The sequence below is a fragment of the Rhyacophila brunnea genome, unplaced genomic scaffold (genome assembly GCF_057557595.1).
Source record: "Rhyacophila brunnea isolate RB1 unplaced genomic scaffold, BYU_Rbru_1.0 scaffold_13, whole genome shotgun sequence".
In the NCBI taxonomy this organism is placed as follows: Eukaryota; Metazoa; Arthropoda; class Insecta; order Trichoptera; family Rhyacophilidae; genus Rhyacophila; species Rhyacophila brunnea.
Genome location: NW_028232785.1, coordinates 24,857,228 through 24,877,068, shown reverse-complemented (window position 1 = coordinate 24,877,068; position 19,841 = coordinate 24,857,228). Strand labels below are relative to the sequence as shown.

General features: G+C 33.6%; 2 protein-coding genes across 4 annotated transcripts in view; one reads left to right on the top strand and one right to left on the bottom strand.

Moving 5' to 3' along the window:
* The window catches only part of LOC147077025 (uncharacterized), a 208,717-nt gene that overhangs the window by 41,259 nt on the left and 147,617 nt on the right, over positions 1-19,841 (top strand). The window lies entirely within an intron of this gene.
* LOC147077028 (uncharacterized) lies at positions 368-17,494 on the bottom strand. Of its 2 annotated transcripts, XM_085940662.1 has the most exons (5): positions 17,278-17,494; positions 15,341-15,493; positions 7,055-7,180; positions 4,756-4,881; positions 368-2,416 (listed from the first exon to the last, which is right to left on the bottom strand). In XM_085940662.1, exons 1-3 carry the CDS (start codon positions 17,428-17,430, stop codon positions 7,082-7,084), a joined length of 405 nt encoding a protein of 134 aa, XP_085796788.1. In that variant the 5' UTR covers positions 17,431-17,494; the 3' UTR covers positions 368-2,416; positions 4,756-4,881; positions 7,055-7,081. The 2 variants fall into 2 exon arrangements, 1 of the variants encoding a protein (XP_085796788.1); XR_015069399.1 differs by lacking the exon at positions 7,055-7,180 and having other exon boundaries at positions 17,278-17,489.

The window sequence follows — 19,841 nt, the reverse complement described above, 5'->3', positions numbered from 1 at the left end:
GTTGGCCGAGTCCTTATAAATTGGTGGAGATATTTTTCGAAAGTTTGCTAAGTAACTTCCATTTACCCCTCTCCGCGAGACGATACATCCCCCGCAATCCCACAATCATTCCCTTTGAAAGATAGTTTTGTAGTCAGTCGAAAGATCACCCTCGCGATGAAAGGCAGGGCCAGTGACGCAAGTGCCTCGGATGACAGCTTTTTCAATGTTAACACTTGCCAAGCGCCACGCCGAAAGTGAAACCCCCGCGGAATTGTTTTGAATCCGTATCATAATGACAATGTCTGCATAACCATGAATAAATTATAACTCTGCGCAGGGTTAACAAATCCAAGTTCGTGTTAACCATTTTTTTTTTTTACTTTTTATCGACACCTAAAATGTCTCTGCAAGAAGGACTCCACAACACCTACGTGAGTTAAAGCGGTATTAATATATAACCACTTGGAAGACACCCATCAGGTTTCGAGCCTGCGTGATCGCTGTTCGCGACCACGTGCTCTGACTTCCTTTATAATATGTGTCTAATCTAATTGTAAAAAGTTATAATAAATACCGAACCAAACAGTTTGTGTCACGTGATTTAGTAAAGATTAACGATGTTAACAAACTAAACAGTGTTTTCAACTGGATGAATCTTTTTGTGTGATTTCAATTGGCCAGATAGTCGGCATGAAAAATTACATTTACCACATTTAAATTTCTTTTCACCAGCATGCGTCATTTTATGCCTTTCCATGCTTCCAAACTGTATACATGCGTAATTACATTGATCGCATTTAAATGGTTTTTCGCCAGAGTGCGTCATTTTATGTCTTCCCATGTCAGTAGATCTTATACAAGAGTAATCACATTGGTCACATTTAAATGGTTTTTCAGCAGAGTGCGTCATTTCATGTCTTTTCATGTGTCCAAAGAATATGCATGCGAAATTACAGTGAGCACATTTCAATGGTTTTTCACCAGAATGCCACATTTTGTGCTTTTTCATTATATTTGATGTTATAGATGAGAAATCACATAGATCACATTTAAATGGCTTATCACCAGAATGCTTGATTTTGTGCAATTTCATGAAAGAAGATGTAGTACAAGAGTATTCACATTCATAACATTTAAATGGCTTTTCACCTGAATGCACCATTTTGTGCAATTTCATGCCACTAGACTTTATACATGCATAATCACATTGATCACATATATATGGTTTTTCACCAGAATGAGTCATTTTGTGTAATTTCATGGTAGCGAGTCTAATGGTGGAGAAATTACATTGATCACATTTAAATGGCTTTTCATCTGAATGCGTCATGTTGTGTCTTTTCAGGTTCGTAGATCTTCTACACGAGTAATTACATTGGGTACATTTAAATGGCTTTTCGCCAGAATGCGTCATTTTATGTGTTTTCATGTCATTGGATGTTATACATGAGTAATCGCATTGTGCACATTTAAATGGCTTTTCACTAGAATGGGTCATTTTGTGTAGTTTCATGGTAACAAGTCTAATGGTGGAGAAATTACATTGATCACATTCAAATGGCTTTTCTTCAGAATGAGTCAAGTTGTGTGTTTTTAAGGTCGTAGATCTTATAGTTGAGTAATCACATTGGGCACATTTAAATGGATTTTCGCCAGAATGCGTCATTTTATGTGTTTTCATGTCATTAGATGTTATACATGAGTAATCGCATTGTGCACATTTAAATGGCTTTTCACCAGAATGAGTCATTTTGTGTAGTTTCAAGGTAACAAGTCTAATGGTGGAGAAATTACAATGATCACATTTAAATGGCTTTTTAACAGAATGCGTTATGTTGTGCCTCTTCAAGTTAGTAGAACTTATACACGAGTAATCACATTGGGCACATTTAAATGGCTTTTCGCCAGAATGTTTCATTTTATGTATTTTCATTTTATTAGATGTTAAACATGAGTAATCGCATAGGTCACATTTAAATGGCTTTTCATCAGAATGGGTCATTTTGTTTAATTTCATGTTAGTAGATCGAACGTTGGAATAATTATCTTGGTTATATTTATATGGTTGTAAAGTCCTAACCGTCTTGTTCTTTGTTACTTGTTTATGAAACGCTTTGTGAAGTTTCAATAAATATATTGGTGCAAAAAACTCGAAACAAAAACTACATGCAAAATTTTGGTTAAAAAATGTTTTTTTCTCTATCTTTATAACAGCTACTAATAATTCAGGAGCTGTGACATTGCATTGTAAATGATTGCCTTTAGCAGTGATACCAACGGCGTCTACATCAGTAGTCGTTTCATGTACTCCGAGTTCATTCTTTATGTCTTGGTCATAAATCTGTATTTCATTGTATACCTCTTGAACTTCTGAGATTTTCTCTGACATTCCGAAACTAGCGACGTGGCTCAATTTACTGTTTGTAGGATTCAACTAAAAGAACATAGAGTAATGCATTATGTAAAGTATTTAATTATATTTTAAAAATATGTAGGTATCTTAAAAGTAATGACTCAAATAGACTCTATGACGATCGGTCATATATATGCTGAAAAACACGTTTCTTATATTGGCGTCCTATGTCACAGAGTGTAAATACGATGTCATAGCTGTCATACAATATGTATGTATAATATGTCTGAATGGCATAGATATAATCATATACACTAAATCGTTTTTAGCATATATGTGCCAGATCGTTATTGTGTCTGTTTCAACCTTAAATTATGAATTATTAAAGAAATGTTGATATGCAGAGTAAGTTGTATCACTAATATCACCTGCAAGGGGGGGAGAGAGCATTAGGCATCCCCTCTCACTAGGTGTGGTGTAGGATTATGACGCCTTCTGCTGTTTGCAACCGGAGATACAAACAAAAATAATAAGGATATCGTATGGTTGTGTGGACTGTAGAGAACGCCATTTTTAATGGAGAATAAAAATTGAGGACATCATTATCAAACACGGCCAAGTCATGTCCACTTTTTTTTCAGGAGAGGCGAAAGTTAGTTTGACTACCTTTTCATGATATTTTATGTTTTTATGCAAATACAGCTTTCTATACTCCCAATAATATAAAATTGTATTGAAGATGCTTAGTTTTGTCAGAAAATCAGCTTGAATACATGATTTGGCTGTGTTTATTACTAAGGTGCTGACCTGGCCGCTTTTGAAACTGAAATGAGTTGAAATAACATTTAAAATTAAAATTTACATAAGGAATTTAATCTTACAGCAGTTATTTTTTTTTCCATCATCTATTAAACATCAGGCAAAAATAACTCTATACAAAAGATTGCCTGATTGCAAACAGCTGATTGAAATGCTGCAATCTGATTGGCTCCTTGATGACTTAACCGCATTGATAACAAGATGCCTCTGACTTGGCAGTTTTTGATATTGAGAGCACATTTTAAGTTGATTTTAATATACTGTTAGTCCGAATTTGATGCTGAAATATATATAGAATTGTGGGCATTGAAGTTCCCTACCGGAATCAATCCAAAAATGAACATCGGCCAAAACATGACTTTGCTGTGTTTGATAATGAGCTCGTCAATTATATCTGTTACATTGGATTACAAAGATCAGTGCCCCCCGAAAAGCTGTGACTTATCAACGGCAAAAGAACTTTGGCTTGCACTTTCTGCGGGCGCAGTACACATAATCATAATATTATCAATATCGAATACATATTTTTGGCTTGCTCTTAGTTTTCTTGTACCAATGACTTATTTTTTTGGTCAACACGGGTGTCCATAAATTTGACTTATTGACTAGAAATAGTTTTGTCTCGTAGTCACATCTGCTCATAAGTCTATGAGTCAGTCAGATAATGATTATGGGCTTCTGGAGTTTCTGGATTTTTCTAACACTTGATGTCATTACTTATACTTAACTATTTCATTTATTCAACGAATAATTCACAAGATTTAAGAATGTACCATTCTGATTATTGAACATACATAATTTTGAAAAACACTTTCTGAGAAAATATATTATAACCAATAGAAAAAATTCTTTTGAAAAAAGTAAGCCACCCCGACAGGGAATCGAACCCTGCATCTCCTGTGTTTACACCTCGTCCGTTGCATTTACCTCAGTTAATTATAAATTATTAGCAAGTTCAAGTAAATTACATCATAAAAAATATTGGAGAAATCCACGACGTCGGTTAGTAATTGAAGTAATAGGTATCTACTTTGATTTAATAAAAACAAAAATCGATTGCCAAAGTAGGTTGATTTAGAAGAACGCTGATGAGTAGATATTAAAAAGGCAAATAGTTAAAATTTGTACCAATTAGTACGTCACCTTGTAGCATAGAGCTAAATGCAACGGACGGGGCGTAAACCCAGGAGATGGAGGGTTCGATCCCTGCCGGGGTGGCTTACTTTTTTCAAAAGGATTTTTTCTATTGGTTGTAATATATTTTCTCAGAAAGTGTTTTTCAAAATTATTTATGGTCATTACCTATATTTATTTCAACTAAAGAAGCATGAAAATCCAATATATAATTTCAGAAGATTGCAAATCCTTCACCACTATATGAATTTAACATTTCTAAAGTACGCGTAGGACCTAGAGATGGCAAGAATGTAAACATGGCAGCTGGCAATTATTTGACATTTTGAAGATTCCTAAGCACTAGTCTTGTATCTATTTTAATCAGATGGTCAATCCAAGTTAAGCATTTACCTCTATATGATTGCTGTGAATTAAAAATATAATAATATGAATGTAGCTAGTTATTTCCTTAGAATATTGTATACCTGATTTGCTGGTCTACGGTCCAAACATGAACAGCCAGGTTGCGGGTCTTCAACATCCTCGTCATCGAAGTCAATTTCTTCGTTGATATTCTCCGATTTGATATCAAGAAGGTTCGTTGAAGATTTCTGGAAAAAATATACCTATACAATTAAGGGTGCATCGTAGTCAGGATTGACAAGATCAGGCAGAAAGTGATTATTATCATGCCCAAACGCCGCTTTATACAACGTTTTTCTTAGCTCGTATTCTTATTAATTGTCCTGTGGTTCGTTGTCCGGTACAAATCTTGCAATCGATTTTTAACTAACTTCCCGACTAGATAGACATTTGAAACTTTCAGAATACCTACTTATATCAGAACATGATGCAAATGCATTTTTAATACTTTTAGCTAGGTATCTTTAAGTAGAATTGAATTAATTTTTAGTTAATTCTGTTTTGTATGAAAAGTTATTTAGACACCATTATTGTTGGTTCAATAGTTTTAGAATACCTAATTGAAAATATTTGAGGCACCCAGTATCAAAGTGGGCCAAAGGTATCTTGATGTTTTTTACAGGAAAGGCGAAAAACTGTAGTTATACTTTTGAAAATGTATATTTAAATACCTATTATATTTTTTAGTAGCTGAGCCAGCTGGCGGTCGCCAGTCTGTCTCGCTAGGTCTTGCAGACGGCTTGGCGGTGTTGGATTTTAATATAAATTGTGAAATATGCATAGATGGCGCCATAGTTTTCCCTTCGGTATGGGTTTTTTATTCACGTCAGACTGTTTGACATTTCGCTGATTTGTCATTTTTACGATTTGCAAATCGTCACTGCCAATATAAATTTGGACTCATATGCGCAGTCTATTCAGAAGTCTGGCCTTCACAATATCGTCTAACTCCGCCTTAGGCTGCTATGCCTAGCAGAATCACCGATTGCTACTTCTGACATTTTAATTGTAATACAATATATGTGTAGGTATGTGCAGTTATATATGATAAATAATTATACGCCTCAATCATTCGAATATAAAGCAATATATTATGTGATTATCATAAATAGCGATCCAATATAATGTGATATTAATCTCCTTCGGGTCCCATTGAGATAATAGAAGTAGATTAGCAGTGTAAAAAATAAATTTAAACAATATTTTGTTTCATTGTCTATAAAAAATAAATGCTTGCAGCCATAGAATAATATTTAAAAAATCAAAATTTTAATTAAAAATTAACCTTAAACAATATAGTTTCCCGGTGCGGGACATTCATATCGAGACAAATGTTGATAAATAATGAAGCAATACATATTATATTTGAGAGGAATAGAACAATTCTGACAAGAATAGGAATTTATAAGACCAAAAGATGTGGAATTAGCTTAAAGAGGCCTTCATTTAGCAGTGGATTGATACAGGTCGATGACGATAAGTAATGACGATATAAATGGGTAGGTATATAAAATCACAAATTTAAAAAATAATGCAATTTATATGACCAAGTAGAGTAGAATTAGGTTGAGATAACCTTCATCCAGCAGTAGATTGATCTTGGTTGATGATGATAATGACGATATCGACGTGCCCTAGAAAAACCATTATAAGTCTGAAAATAGCGTATTAAGTTTTATTAGCTTTTTATAATATCATATTTTTTGTGCACGTCCTGTAAAAATTTCAGGTCTCTAGCATAAAAATTGACAAAGTTAGGTTTTCGACGATTGTGCAATATATCAACATATTGCGTCGACTAAATTTGTGTTCACAGAAATTTCCGAAAAGTATAGTCATATCTAAATAAGCAACGTGTCGTGCGCTCTTTCTTTCGAATAAGAGGCTCATAATACTTGCTATTACGCTCTTTCACGGATATCTGAATAGATACCATGTTTTATATTGATGTATCACATAAGACTCGTAATTTGTTTTGGTATATCTTCGAAAAAGATTGATATTTTCAGAATTTATACGCATTAATAATTAAAAACTGGTCAGTAGTTTTAGTAGTATAAAATAAATTCCTCGTAGAAAACAAATTAATTTGCATTAAAATTTGTGAAACTATATTATTTCATCACCTGTTTCTATTCACTGTGGTAAAGGCCTCCTCACGCTTTCTCCATTCTTTTTGGTTAATTATTTTTCACGGGCACTGATTTCATCGAACTTAAATATCTTGTCAATATAGCATATTATTATAATTCTAATTATCTTACGTTCCTCTAAAACTACTGGATTATTGCATTCATTCGGCGGTCGTTTCATCTGCGATATATTATGTCCGGCCCATCTCAATTTAAGGGTTAGACATACCTAAATACGCCGCAGACTCTTGATTGCTCATTTATTCATTCGATCCTTTTTCTGTATTTGTGTGTGTTCGTCAACATATACGTCATTATTGTGACAGATTGTAAGAATCTTAATTTTTCGGATTTTCTGTTAATTAACAAGACATAAAAATTTGAATGCATACATTGGAGACTGAAAACACACGTTGACTAAACACCCTGCTATTTAAACTCAACAAAAGGTTCAGTTCAAACGTTTTATGCACTCTGCCGATAATTTCGATACGTATTATACAACCATGTATCCTAGTAGGAAAACATAATATACACTAATAAAATAAATTGCTCTTGAAATTATTACAAATTCCTACAAAAATAGTCGGTAATGTTATTTCTAAATTTGACAATTTTTATTATTTAATAGAAAACAAATACCTAGTAAGGATACTTAATTTTATTATTTGTGTAATGGAATACATAGTAATTTTGGACTGATATTTATGACACAAATAAGTTAAATAGGTAATCCTTTTTATGACACTTCGAAATAGTGAGTTTTTACAAAAGACTGATAAAATTTTGTGGGAATATTACCTTTTTATAATAATATTATGACTTCGGCTAAGATCAAAATAAATTCAAACATGAAATTATTGAATGTGGCCCTAAGTACAGCACATGTACATAATATTTTTGCAAATATGACAATGTAGCCAGTATTGTTATTATATTATCACTTTAAATATGTCTCGTAGACAAAATCATTAAATTTACTCACTTCTAAGTATCCTGGGAAAATAATTTTATTTGGCGGGATGTCCTAAAAGGATTAGGCGGGCTTTCACAGAGACGCATTTATTGGCCGCAATAAAACATTAACAAAAATATACAAAATGCAGTCAAAGAAGCATTTATTCGTTTCTACATACATATTGAAGAATTTCTTTTAATTTTAAATTTTTGGGCTTGGTGCCTTATATTATACCTATATATTATTATAATAGAAATTTAGGAAAAGATGAAACAAATAAAACGTCGTGTAGATGGTGAAATGTACACAGAATAATTTCTTCGTTTAACTTTCCCATTGATTAGCGACTGAGAATTTTTATCATTAATTACAAATAAGTATTAAGTACCTACCTATGTAATCTTTGTGTTTATGACTAGTGACCTAATTGGTATTAATTTATATGATTTTATGATCAACGGTTTATAATTATCGTTATTTTCTTTAAAATTTAATTAGTACTTATACCATGTCTGATCGCGCAAAACATATATTGCATTTAGCATCGGGTGGACTTCAAAATAAATTATCAATTAATTTTGAAAAATCTAGTAGTGGTGAGAGTGGTAAGTACATACATTTACATACTTTTTACTTATTGATTATGATTGTTTTATTATTATGAAAGTTATTAGCTATTTAATCCTAGTAAAATTGGACAGAGTTTACATTTTGTATAATTACCTAAATAAAAAAGAATTAGATATGAATGAAAATTGATATTAAACCCTGTTTCTTTGAAAGTTCATAATGAAACGCTTAGATAATGATATCCACTATTTAAAGAAAATACTATTTGATAACCAATTAGCTTATGTTAATATTAAGTTGATTAATTTATAAATTTAATGCATAACGCAATGATTGCTGGTTTGCGCCAACCCTCTTAAATAATTAAATTTTCTGCATTTCTTCATTGTAATTCATACTTATCTGTATTTTTATATATTTAACTACTTTACTATTTAAATGAGATATTTTATGAATATCTACCAAATCATGGTATCTAATGTGCTTGTGTATTGATTTACAGATTAAACTTGTATATTGGATGAAGTAAGTGGCGTATTCTGCAATGTGAAAAACATGGTGAATGAAGAATCCCTTGACAACGATGAAGTCATAGGTAAGCATAATATGATATAACCACTATAACAACGTAAGACTATTAAAATATTATTCGATTCTTGGTGAAGAGACTGTGTGTGTATTAACCACTTATTAAAATATAATTCAATTTATGTCATATTATTTGACATAATTTGACAACAAACAGGACCGTTTTTTTATGCTTCAATAGAAGATTTTATTTTTTTAAAGATTTTGTGTTGGTTTATAAGTTTTATATCACTATCCAATCAAAGTAGAAGAAACTAACCCTCATAGGTAGTAAATTATGGGGAATAAGTATTTGAATTATATTGCGTTTTATATTGATAAAACCTATTTTTTTGTTATATATGTAGCAGACGATCTATGTATTTTCTGAATACCACGAAATATTGAGATGTTAGAAAAGATTTAAGTTTTAATATTTCTGAAAAATAAGCAATTCTATAAGGTTAGGTACTGTAAACTCATCTTTAGGAATGTTTTTTACTGGTATCACTCTGTTATCTACTTTTTTAATCATAGGGTATATACATTGGAGTATTAAATTATAATTTTATATTTTGTTTTTACAGATTTTAACGATACGACAGATAAGGATTACAATTCTAGCTATTCAGAATACTGTCCCAGTATAATTTCGTTTACATCAAGTGCTCCAGATATTGACGAATATTTTAAATGCGCATCTCCTGAAGTTTTGGATTACTTAATGGATGAAATATCGAAACCGCAAACTGATTCAATACAAACATACCGCATTGATTATCAAGATATTGCGATTCCGTCCACTTCAGTGCATTGTAATGACATAATCGCCATTCCAGAAATCATAATGGACAATGATACCTTGACAAATGAAAAACCAAATAATCCCAATTCGACTACACATGATGAAAATGATGTACGATCAACGTATTCTCCATCTAAAGGTGCAAAGAGAAGACGACAAGAAATTAATTGGAAAAAAAATATTTTGAAAACATCAATCAATACTGGCTCCACATATATTTCGAAGGCAGGAAAAATAGTCGATTGGTGTATAAACTATCCATTAAAAGTAATAAAATGTGAGATATTTGTATTAGCATAAAATAATTAATAACATTATGATTGTTCTTTCCATATTTTTAATTTAAATTGTGTTATCAATAACCCAATAAAATTAATTAAATGTGATTTATTTGTATTAACATAAAATAATTATTAACAATATGATTATTCTTTCCATATTTTTAATATAAATTGTGTTATCAATAATCCAATAAAATGTATAAAATGTGATTTATTTGTATTAATATAAAATAATTATTAACATTACGATTGTTCTTTCCATATTTTTAATGTAAATTGTGTTATCAATAATCCAATAAAATGTGATTTATTTGTATTAGCATAAAATAATTATTGTCATTATGATTGTTCTTTCCATATTTTTAATATCAAATTGTGTTATCAATAATCCAATAAAATTAATAAAATGTGATTTATTTGTATTAACATAAAATATTTATTAACATTATGATTGTTCTTTCCATATTTTTAATGTAAATTGTGTTATTATGTATAAAAATAAACATTTTTCTCTCTCGTATGTACTTGCGTTATATTTTAATTTCTTACATAACTTTTTTTATCCTTCCATAATTACTATTTTCCTGAATAATTTATATTACTTATTGTACATATTAACAATATTTATATAAATAACTAAAATAATTCACATTTTTTTTTGATTTTTTAAAAATTGTCATACTTAGATACTTTTCTGTAATAAAAACTTCGTACAAAAAAACTGCATGTCAATATGTCTCCTTACTCTTTGTCATTATTTTGTATTCACGCTGTCCTATTTCGAGCTAAATAATGCGCTATAATGGTTGTTCCGTACAAGAGCACGATAACTATGGTTGTGTTTAATAAAATCGTATAGAGTAAGAAAAACGCGACGTAAAAAACCGTTCTATACCAGAATATAAGTCTGCTGTGCGGAGTCAGTGATCTATTTTGTCCGCGCAAAAGCATGTTGAACCGAGTCAAAACATCAAGCGCGTAATATTATTCCAAATAAAAACGATTTTTGGACATTATCTTAGCTGTTAATCAATTAATCACCATTAAATTTTGATAGAAATATAGACCATAAAATGGTCTATCTGATTTACTTAAATAAGATTAGAAAAAACTCACTCATTTTATATGATGAATTTAATAGCGTAAATATTTTAGTTTTTCGCTCTCCTGAACATTTGTGATTTTAGACTTACACCGGTTTTTCCTGGGGCCGTCGATATTATGAATAGGTAAATATATTATCAACAATTTTGATAAATATGGCAATCGTTTAACCGCTAGTAGTAGAATCAGGTTGCGGAACCCTTCACCCCCTGGTTGAAGATGATGGTCATTATGATGACGATATGAATATGTAGATAAATAACATTAGCATTTTTAATAAATATAGAAATTCAATACTGTCAAGAATACAATCAACGTAGAGAGGCCTCCATCCAGCAATGGACTTATTGAGGCTCGTGATAATAATGGCATTATATATTGTTACCAGCCAGACGAAAAAATACCTGGTCCGCAGTTTCAAATTCCAAAACCACAACCTGATCAAGATAACGCTGTAACTTATAGTTCACCTCCTCTGATTTACGAAATAAGAATTGCGAAACGCATTCTGTCGGTTGTACAGCGTGCCGACGAGGGTGCATTTTATTACCCGGCCCGGGGATAGAAGCGGCCGATCTCAAGTCAATGTACCGTTTGTCAGTAACCTGCCCCCTTCCTCCACCCCTCAGCAGAGGAGACCCCGCAAAAATTAAAAGATGCCTTTTGAAATAAGGACAGTCCGAATCTACCTACGATTGCGTGTGGGACACAAGTACCCATTCGGCAGTGAAGGCGGCACAAACATTCCCCCGTCCGCCCGCGGTGCGGCGGACACCTAAAACGTGTTTCAGTTAGGATTCCCGCGTTAAAAATAATCAATCAAAAGTTATCATATCTTAATATAAAAGATACCCCTTTAACGTTACAGTGTTGAAAATAATCCTAATCAGCGACTCGGGTAACCTAATAAAAGTTAACCAATCCCTTAGTGAAGAAAAGTGAACCAGTGCTTAACGCGTGGGATAATAATAATAAATCGACCCCAAATATAACGCCAGTGTCGTGTTTAATTTAAGACCCTTGATGTAGCCTATATTGTAAAATTATCGATGTTTGCCTATGTGTTAGCTTAAATAAATTGCTGTCCTGCGCAGGATTATAAATCAAGAATCCGTGTTATAATTTACCCTGTCAGTGATGACGTCACACATGGGGGTCCTTCCTTTCTTCTCGGTATCAATATAGATAGGTAGATAATAATATCACTGATAAATATAGCAATTCAAATGACAGAAAGGAATAGAACCAGGCTAGGGAGGCTTTTATCCAGCAGTGGATTGGTTCAGGTAAATGTTGATAAGGATGATAGAAATAAGTATAATATCACAAATTCGTTTAACCGCTAGAAGTAGAATCAGGTTGCGGAATCCTTCATCCAGCAGTGGATTGATCCTAGTTGATGATGATAACGATATGAATATCTAGATAAATATAATATCACCGATTTTGATAAATACAGCAATTCAAATGACAGAAAGGAGTAGATTCAGGCTAGGGAGGGCTTTATCCAGCAGTGGATTGGTTCAGGTCGATGTTGATAAGGATGATAGAAATAGGTATAATATCACAAATTCGTTTAACCACTAGTAGTAGAACCAGGTTGCGGAACCCTTCATCCAGCAGTGGATTGATCCTAGTTGATAATGATGATAACGATACGAATATGTAGTTAAATATAATATCACCGATTTTGATAAATACAGCAATTCAAATGACAGAAAGGAGTAGAATCAGGGTAGGGAGGCCTTTATCCAGCTGTGGATTGGTTCAGGTCGATGATGATGATGACGATATGAATATGTAGATAATATAATATCACCAATTTTGATAAATACAGCAATCCAAATGACAGAAAGGAGTAGAATCAGGCTAGGGAGGCCTTTATCCAGCAGTGGATTGATCGTGGTTGATATTGTTGAATACCTTCTAAATATTTTTTGGGTTATATGAGCTAATTGAATATATATAGGTTTCATTGGTTAAAAAAATTATCATTTAACAGCCATAAAAAAAATGTAACGTTATCAAATTTTGAAATATTATTCTATGGTTGATCCAGTGTTGCCATGTCTACTGAAATTTCAGTAGATCAACTGATATTTTTTGCCAATATACTGAATTTTTTATTTTTTTTCGAAATTCAAGAAATCTACTGATATTTGTGTTTCTCCATAATTGTAAATTAACTGATGATTCTTTTAATAATAAACTTAAAATGATTTACGCATGACCTTTTTTGATGTTATACACTTCTAAATTGACATAAAACGCATTGTAACTCTACCCAAGAGCGCCATTTTACCCATTAATATCATCATTGTTTACAATAAATTAATATTATTAGTTATTGTTATTCTTATTAGTTTTAAATCATATCTAAAAAACCACATTTTTCAAAATCTACTGATATTTTATGAAATCTACTGAATTTTTTGTCAAAATCTATGGAAATTTTAAATTTTGACTTGGCAACACTGGGTTGGTCGCATAGTCAATGTTGCCATGTCTATCTAGTAAATTTTTAAATTTTGACTTGGCAACACTGGGTTGATCATATAGTCTACAAATGCTTAAAATGCGCGCGGATAACCGGATAATAAAATGAACAGTTTTAATGGAAATTTGTATAAATGTTATTACGAATAAACGATTTTAATGTGTTCAGTTATTACAACAGGATACATTTTTAAGTGACGAAAGTTAACAAAGTGTCAGTGGAATCGTGCGAAGTCAAGAATGATAAAAGTGTATATAGATTATTATTATTATGACATCTACGTATATCCTACCTAATGATATGAAATATCATTTCCTTTTGATTTAAAGAACAGTGTTAAAAATGACGATTGTTTGTCATACTCGTTTATAAAGACATTAAAAATATAATGATTATTAAGTAATTAACGTAAATAATGATTACAATTACAATAATTGGTCGGTACGGATATTTTTAGGTTATAGGGGTATAATTTTTGATACGACCTTATGAATAAATTTGCGAATGAAATCTCTCGGAAACATTAATAAATAAAATAAAATATGTGTATCTGTCGATTCGATTAAGAATAGTTTGTAAAAACGTATTTTAATTTTAAATTGGGGATGATATTAAATCAGTGTTTCAAGTAAGTGAATTTTTTTCCCAATCGAGTGCCCGGTCAATAAAGTCGCATGTCGCTCGAAAATGTATGGGAAGTACACAAAAATCACCGAAATCGACTGGAAATTAATCCAGCGGGTGTCTACTGTGAAATTATGATTTTAAACGATTCGAGAACGGATTATTTTTTTGAACCCATCGGACATGACAAATAAAGCATAAAATCGCTCGCCAAAACCCGGGAAAGCTGTAGGATAATAATATATAGGAGATAATACACTATAACGTTTCCTGAATACTTTTAAATAGTAAATTTAAGGGTACTTAACTTTATTAACATAGTTCAATTTGACATCTAAAATATGCTCTAGGCCACTTTTGATACTGACTATTCAGTTTGGCCTTTTTTGATAATAAGGGATGATTTTTTTTTATTTATTAAGGAAACAAACAGTTATATATTGATTACAAAAATTTAAAATATAATAATGAAAAGTTATTGCAACCAGCAAAGTTTCCATGTATACATTATAATATAGTTAAGCCTAACAAGATAGAGAGTCAGAATAACATAAATATAAAGAAATTACATGTGAAAAATGAGGAAGAATAATGAATAATTAAATTATATACAAAAAAAGTAACATAAAAACAATATATATATATGAGTATGTATATATATATATCTATTTATACAAAATTTTGGAGATAGCGCATTTAAATGAAACAGGTGAATTATTAAAAGGATCAACGGTGGAGAAATACATATTATAATTTAAACAAGAGCGCCAAATAAAAGAGTTTTGTGCATAATTAGAACCGCTACGACTGATATGGTACAAAGTTTGGTTTCGCGTAAACCTTGACGGACAATGAAAACCCACCCTTTCGAGTAGATTTGGCGAGTCAACAAAACTATTAATAATTTTAAAAAGAAAATATTGATCAGATATAGAACGTCGAATTTCTAAAGATGGTACCATAAAAGTTGCAGTGGTCGAAGTAGAATTAGATAAATGATTTAACCATAGACAGTCTTGCAGACGAAAGATGTGTTTTGGCGACCATATTACATTTTGTATATTTTTAGGAAACGAATGAGCACCTACATTTCTTATAATTAATCATACCTGATCTAGTGGCCTAAATTCGAAATAAGAACATCCAGGTTGAGGGTTTTCATCAGTACCAGGATGCGTCACGTCTTTAAGAAACTCTTCTTTTAAGGAAACTACTTTAAAATTATTTTCAGATTTGATACAGACTATGTCCGCTGGAGGGCTCTGAAAAAAATATAATAAAATATATTAAAAAGGTGCGTAGTAAACGTAATTTTATTGTGGAAGCTAAGCGATTCGTAACCAAAGAAAAACCGCATTTGGACAGCCGGGACAGTACGGGAAGTAACCATATTACATTAATAGGTATTGTATTACACACCTAAATAGTCCCCATTTGGGGATGTCTCCTCTGTGGATCTAAAGAGCCCTGAACCATTATGCCGACACATAGTAAGGGTTGATTGTGAGAATAAATAAATAAATAATAATAAATATATCACCGGCAACATTGTCCAAATGCCGTTAAAAAATATATTAATGGCAACGTAGCATTTTGCGCATTGCTTTCAGCGCTGGCTTGTCGTTCGCTACGTCGAAAGCGTAAAACGATTTTCGCGCGTGTAGAATCATCCAGAAGCATTTTGACATCCAAATTGTAAACATATTATAGTATCTTTCGTTATCCGCAAAAATTATATAAGTACCTAATGTAGTAGGTACTTAACCAAATACCCAGTCGTAAGAAGCAAATAAAAATCACCATTTTTGATCATTCCGGTGTTATTTGTTCACTGCCGAGTCCCAAATTATGACAGACGATAATCAGCATACAGCCAGGGAAAAAAATGCAGATAACTTGCAACCATTTGGAGGGAGATAACAGTATGTACTTGGAAAAACTACCAGGCGCCTCCTGTCATTACTCTTGGATGTAGCAACATGCTAGTATTGCACTGTAAGCATCTCGCAAAACATTATGAGTATCCTATCGTTTGTAATCTTAACTATTGTACGACAGCATCTTTTTGGCTACGTGTGAAAACTGTGAACTAACATGCTCCGCCCATTTTTACCCCGAATTCCATTATAAACTAACAAGCTCCTCCAATTAAGTAGACAGCAGCGCCTAGAAGATGTTGTCGTACAATAAGGTTGCGTACTTTTTTCAGAAAATACCGGGACAATTTAGGAAGAGAATAATGTATAGCTCTTCCGGCTAAAATATAAGGATAATATTTATGGGATTGCGTCCATTATAATTTGATTTGTCGGGGAAAATTATAAATAAAAAATTATCATATAAAGGTTGAAACAGACACAATGACGATCTGGCACATATATGCTAAGAGCGATTTAGTGTCTATGATCATATCTACGCCATTCCGACATATATTATACATACATATTGTATGACAGCTATGACACCGTATTTACACTCTGTGACACAGGAAGCCAACGTAAGAAACGGGTTTTTCGGCATTTATATGACCGATCGTCATAGTATATTTGAGCCATAATGCAAGGTTTTGCTAGATATTTTGCTCGTGCCGGGGATGCTTAAGCCGGGATCCTGGACAAGGAGTTCGATTCCGACAAATTCGGAATAGATACTTGATTCTCTTTATTTGCGTGTCAGTTTGTATTTCAAATGTAGAATAAATGCGTTCATGTGTCAAACCAAGACAAATTATATAACACAGATTAGGAACCTTATAGTAAGTTATAACCTGATATAGTGAATAGAAAATACCTTTAACTATTGTAAAGTCCAGGAATGTAGATACCTACATAGACAAATAATGCTACATATAGATGTAAAAGATCGTATGGGGGCGAATCCTGGACTACATATATCGATGGCGAATACCGACCGATGGATAGCTTTGAAACGACGCGCATATTGTAAAAAAGACATTATATTTTTATTTATTGGATAGTATATCACCATGGCAACGTTCACGAGGACAAATGTTAATTAAGTTCAATATAAGTTTTCAAAAACTAACCTCAAATACACAACTGTCATTGTCTACTTTCTCTTGCTTTACGTAAGCGCTGGCGTCCGGGCTGTTGGATTGTTTTATGTTTATGGGTACATCACACCAATATTGTCCTTCCGTATCGACTTCTTTAAAATATGGTTCGCGTTTGACATCCATTTTATAGAATAATTAACTTTTGAATTGACGTGTCAAGGAACAACTTACTTATCGGGCATGGGTTGGTTTGATAGAATGTTGCCATTTTTTCAAAAAGTACAGACCCTCCAAAATTATAGTATTTGGGCGAAAAATATAGTATGCGTTGTCATCCTGTAGAAAATGTAAGTATACGTTTGTAGTTTCTCAGAAAAAAAAATAATGAGAAACTCCGAGACCCCTTTTTATTTAGGTAGGTAGGTACTTCTACCGGCCAAAAATGCTCACCGAAAAAATCAAGAAATTTCATTTTCACAAAGTCAAAGAATTTTTTACATTTTACGAGCATTTTTTTCCATGTTCTCCAAATCTTCCTATATTGTACGAAATTATACTAATTTGAACCAAATTATCGTGCGGAAATATCGAAATTTTAGTAGGTACCTACTTTTTACATATTGCTTCCGATATTCAAAATTATAGTATTTTGGGCATACTATACTTGTTTTATATCGTACATCTTCTTCTTTCACCCTGTCACGTCCCAATATTGGGGCATAAAGCAAGCACAAGTTGGCGCGACTTCCCTCGGTCCATCGCCAACTCCTACGCGTCCCGCCATGTCAGACCTGCAGCACGTAGGTCGCTTTTGTAGCACCGCTGCAGGGTGAGGGAGGGCCGGTCATGGGGACGGAACCCTTGAGGCTGTGCCACAAGGGTACGAAGTGCCGCACTCTTTGGCGGCATCCGGAATACGTGTCCCAGCCACGTAAATCATCTCTTCGTGATAACTTCAATCACTGAAGGCTATTGTGTCCGCTCACTAACTCTGGTGTTTGTAACGTGGTCGTTCCAATGTACCCCTAAGATTCGGCGGAGACATCGATTCTCAAAGCTCAAAAGCCGAGACTCTTGAAGCTTAGTAAGATGCCATGTCTCACAGCCATACATGAGCACAGGTAGCACGCACGCGTTAAACAAACGACATTTGGTCCTCACAGAATACAGCCTTGACCTCCATGCGACTCCAAGTTGGTTGAACGCAGAGCCCGCCACACCCATGCGGATTCCAAGCTCACTAGAAATACCACCATTATCGGCAACCGTGGCACCCAAGTATTTGAACCTGGACACCAGCTCGACGGGCAGACCGAAAACCCGCAGTGGAGTGTCGGCGTCGATGCATGCAGCACTGCACATGGATTTGGTCTTAGCCGCATTCAGATGAAGACTCACACGTTTCGAGTTCGCGGCGAGCCTGGTCACGGTTACCTCCAACCTTTCGATCGTCGAGTCAAACACGACTGCGTCGTCTGCATACTCCAAGTCACACAGTCTTTCTTCGCATAGATCGGTTGTGTCATCATGATGTAGGCGTATCCCACTGTCGGGGCAAACCGTCTTACGCATTATGAAGTCCATCATGATGATAACAAGAAAGGGTGCAAGTACACATCCTTGCTTGACTCCTGACGTGATTTCAAAGAGGTCAGAGGATGTTCCGGCTGCTCTCACGCGACACTCTGTATTGGTGTAGAGAGCACTTATCACGGCGACCAGTTTCTGTTAGGCTATGGCGTCCCACGGAAATAACGTACATAGTATGCGGACCAAAATTATAGTACAAATACTATAATTATAGTACAGTTGGCAGCACTGGTTTGATAGAGCATAGTCCATAGACTATTGAGTTTTGAGATTGGTCTATGAATTAGGGCAACTGGGGCCTTATGTTAGAACTTGCGAGTTGTAGTCGCCCGGTCGACATGACGTCATATGACATCATTGTGACGTACTACCGGAGTGATAATAGCATTCGAGAATATAACGCTACTAAAATAGTGGCGTTATCCATTGTCCCCATACACAAATAGGTGTTTCAGCATAATAATATCTATGGTGAGCCGTGTGCGTTGGACGGCTTGCCACGAGCGTGTATTGGCTGACGTCACAATTACGTCATGTCGTCGGGTGACTTTATATCACTAGTTAGAACATAGGGCGTAGGCCTTCACAGTAAATATATTTTTAACCTGATAAAATCTGATACTAAGAATACTCTGACAAGTGAACATGACAGACGCGTCAGTATGAGCACTCTATAGAACAATGGCAGGCAATGACAAGTCATCCATAGACAACAACGGGAGGGGTGGAAAAGGTAGGGTCAGTCGTTGCGAATGTATCGGCTTTCCACTTGAGTCGGCAATGGTCTGTTATATACACATGGCAGCTATCGGCGATAGTTTATCATTGTTTTTTGAGTAGGTACCTATTATTATAATAAATTTTTCAATAAGTTCACCGTCTAAAAATTCTATTTTGCTCTAATAGCTAACACAGCCAAGAGAAGGACTGAAAACATAGCACTTTTTGATATTTTAGTAAAGTTAGACGGTTAACTTATTAAAACAAATTAAGCGCCTCTAAAG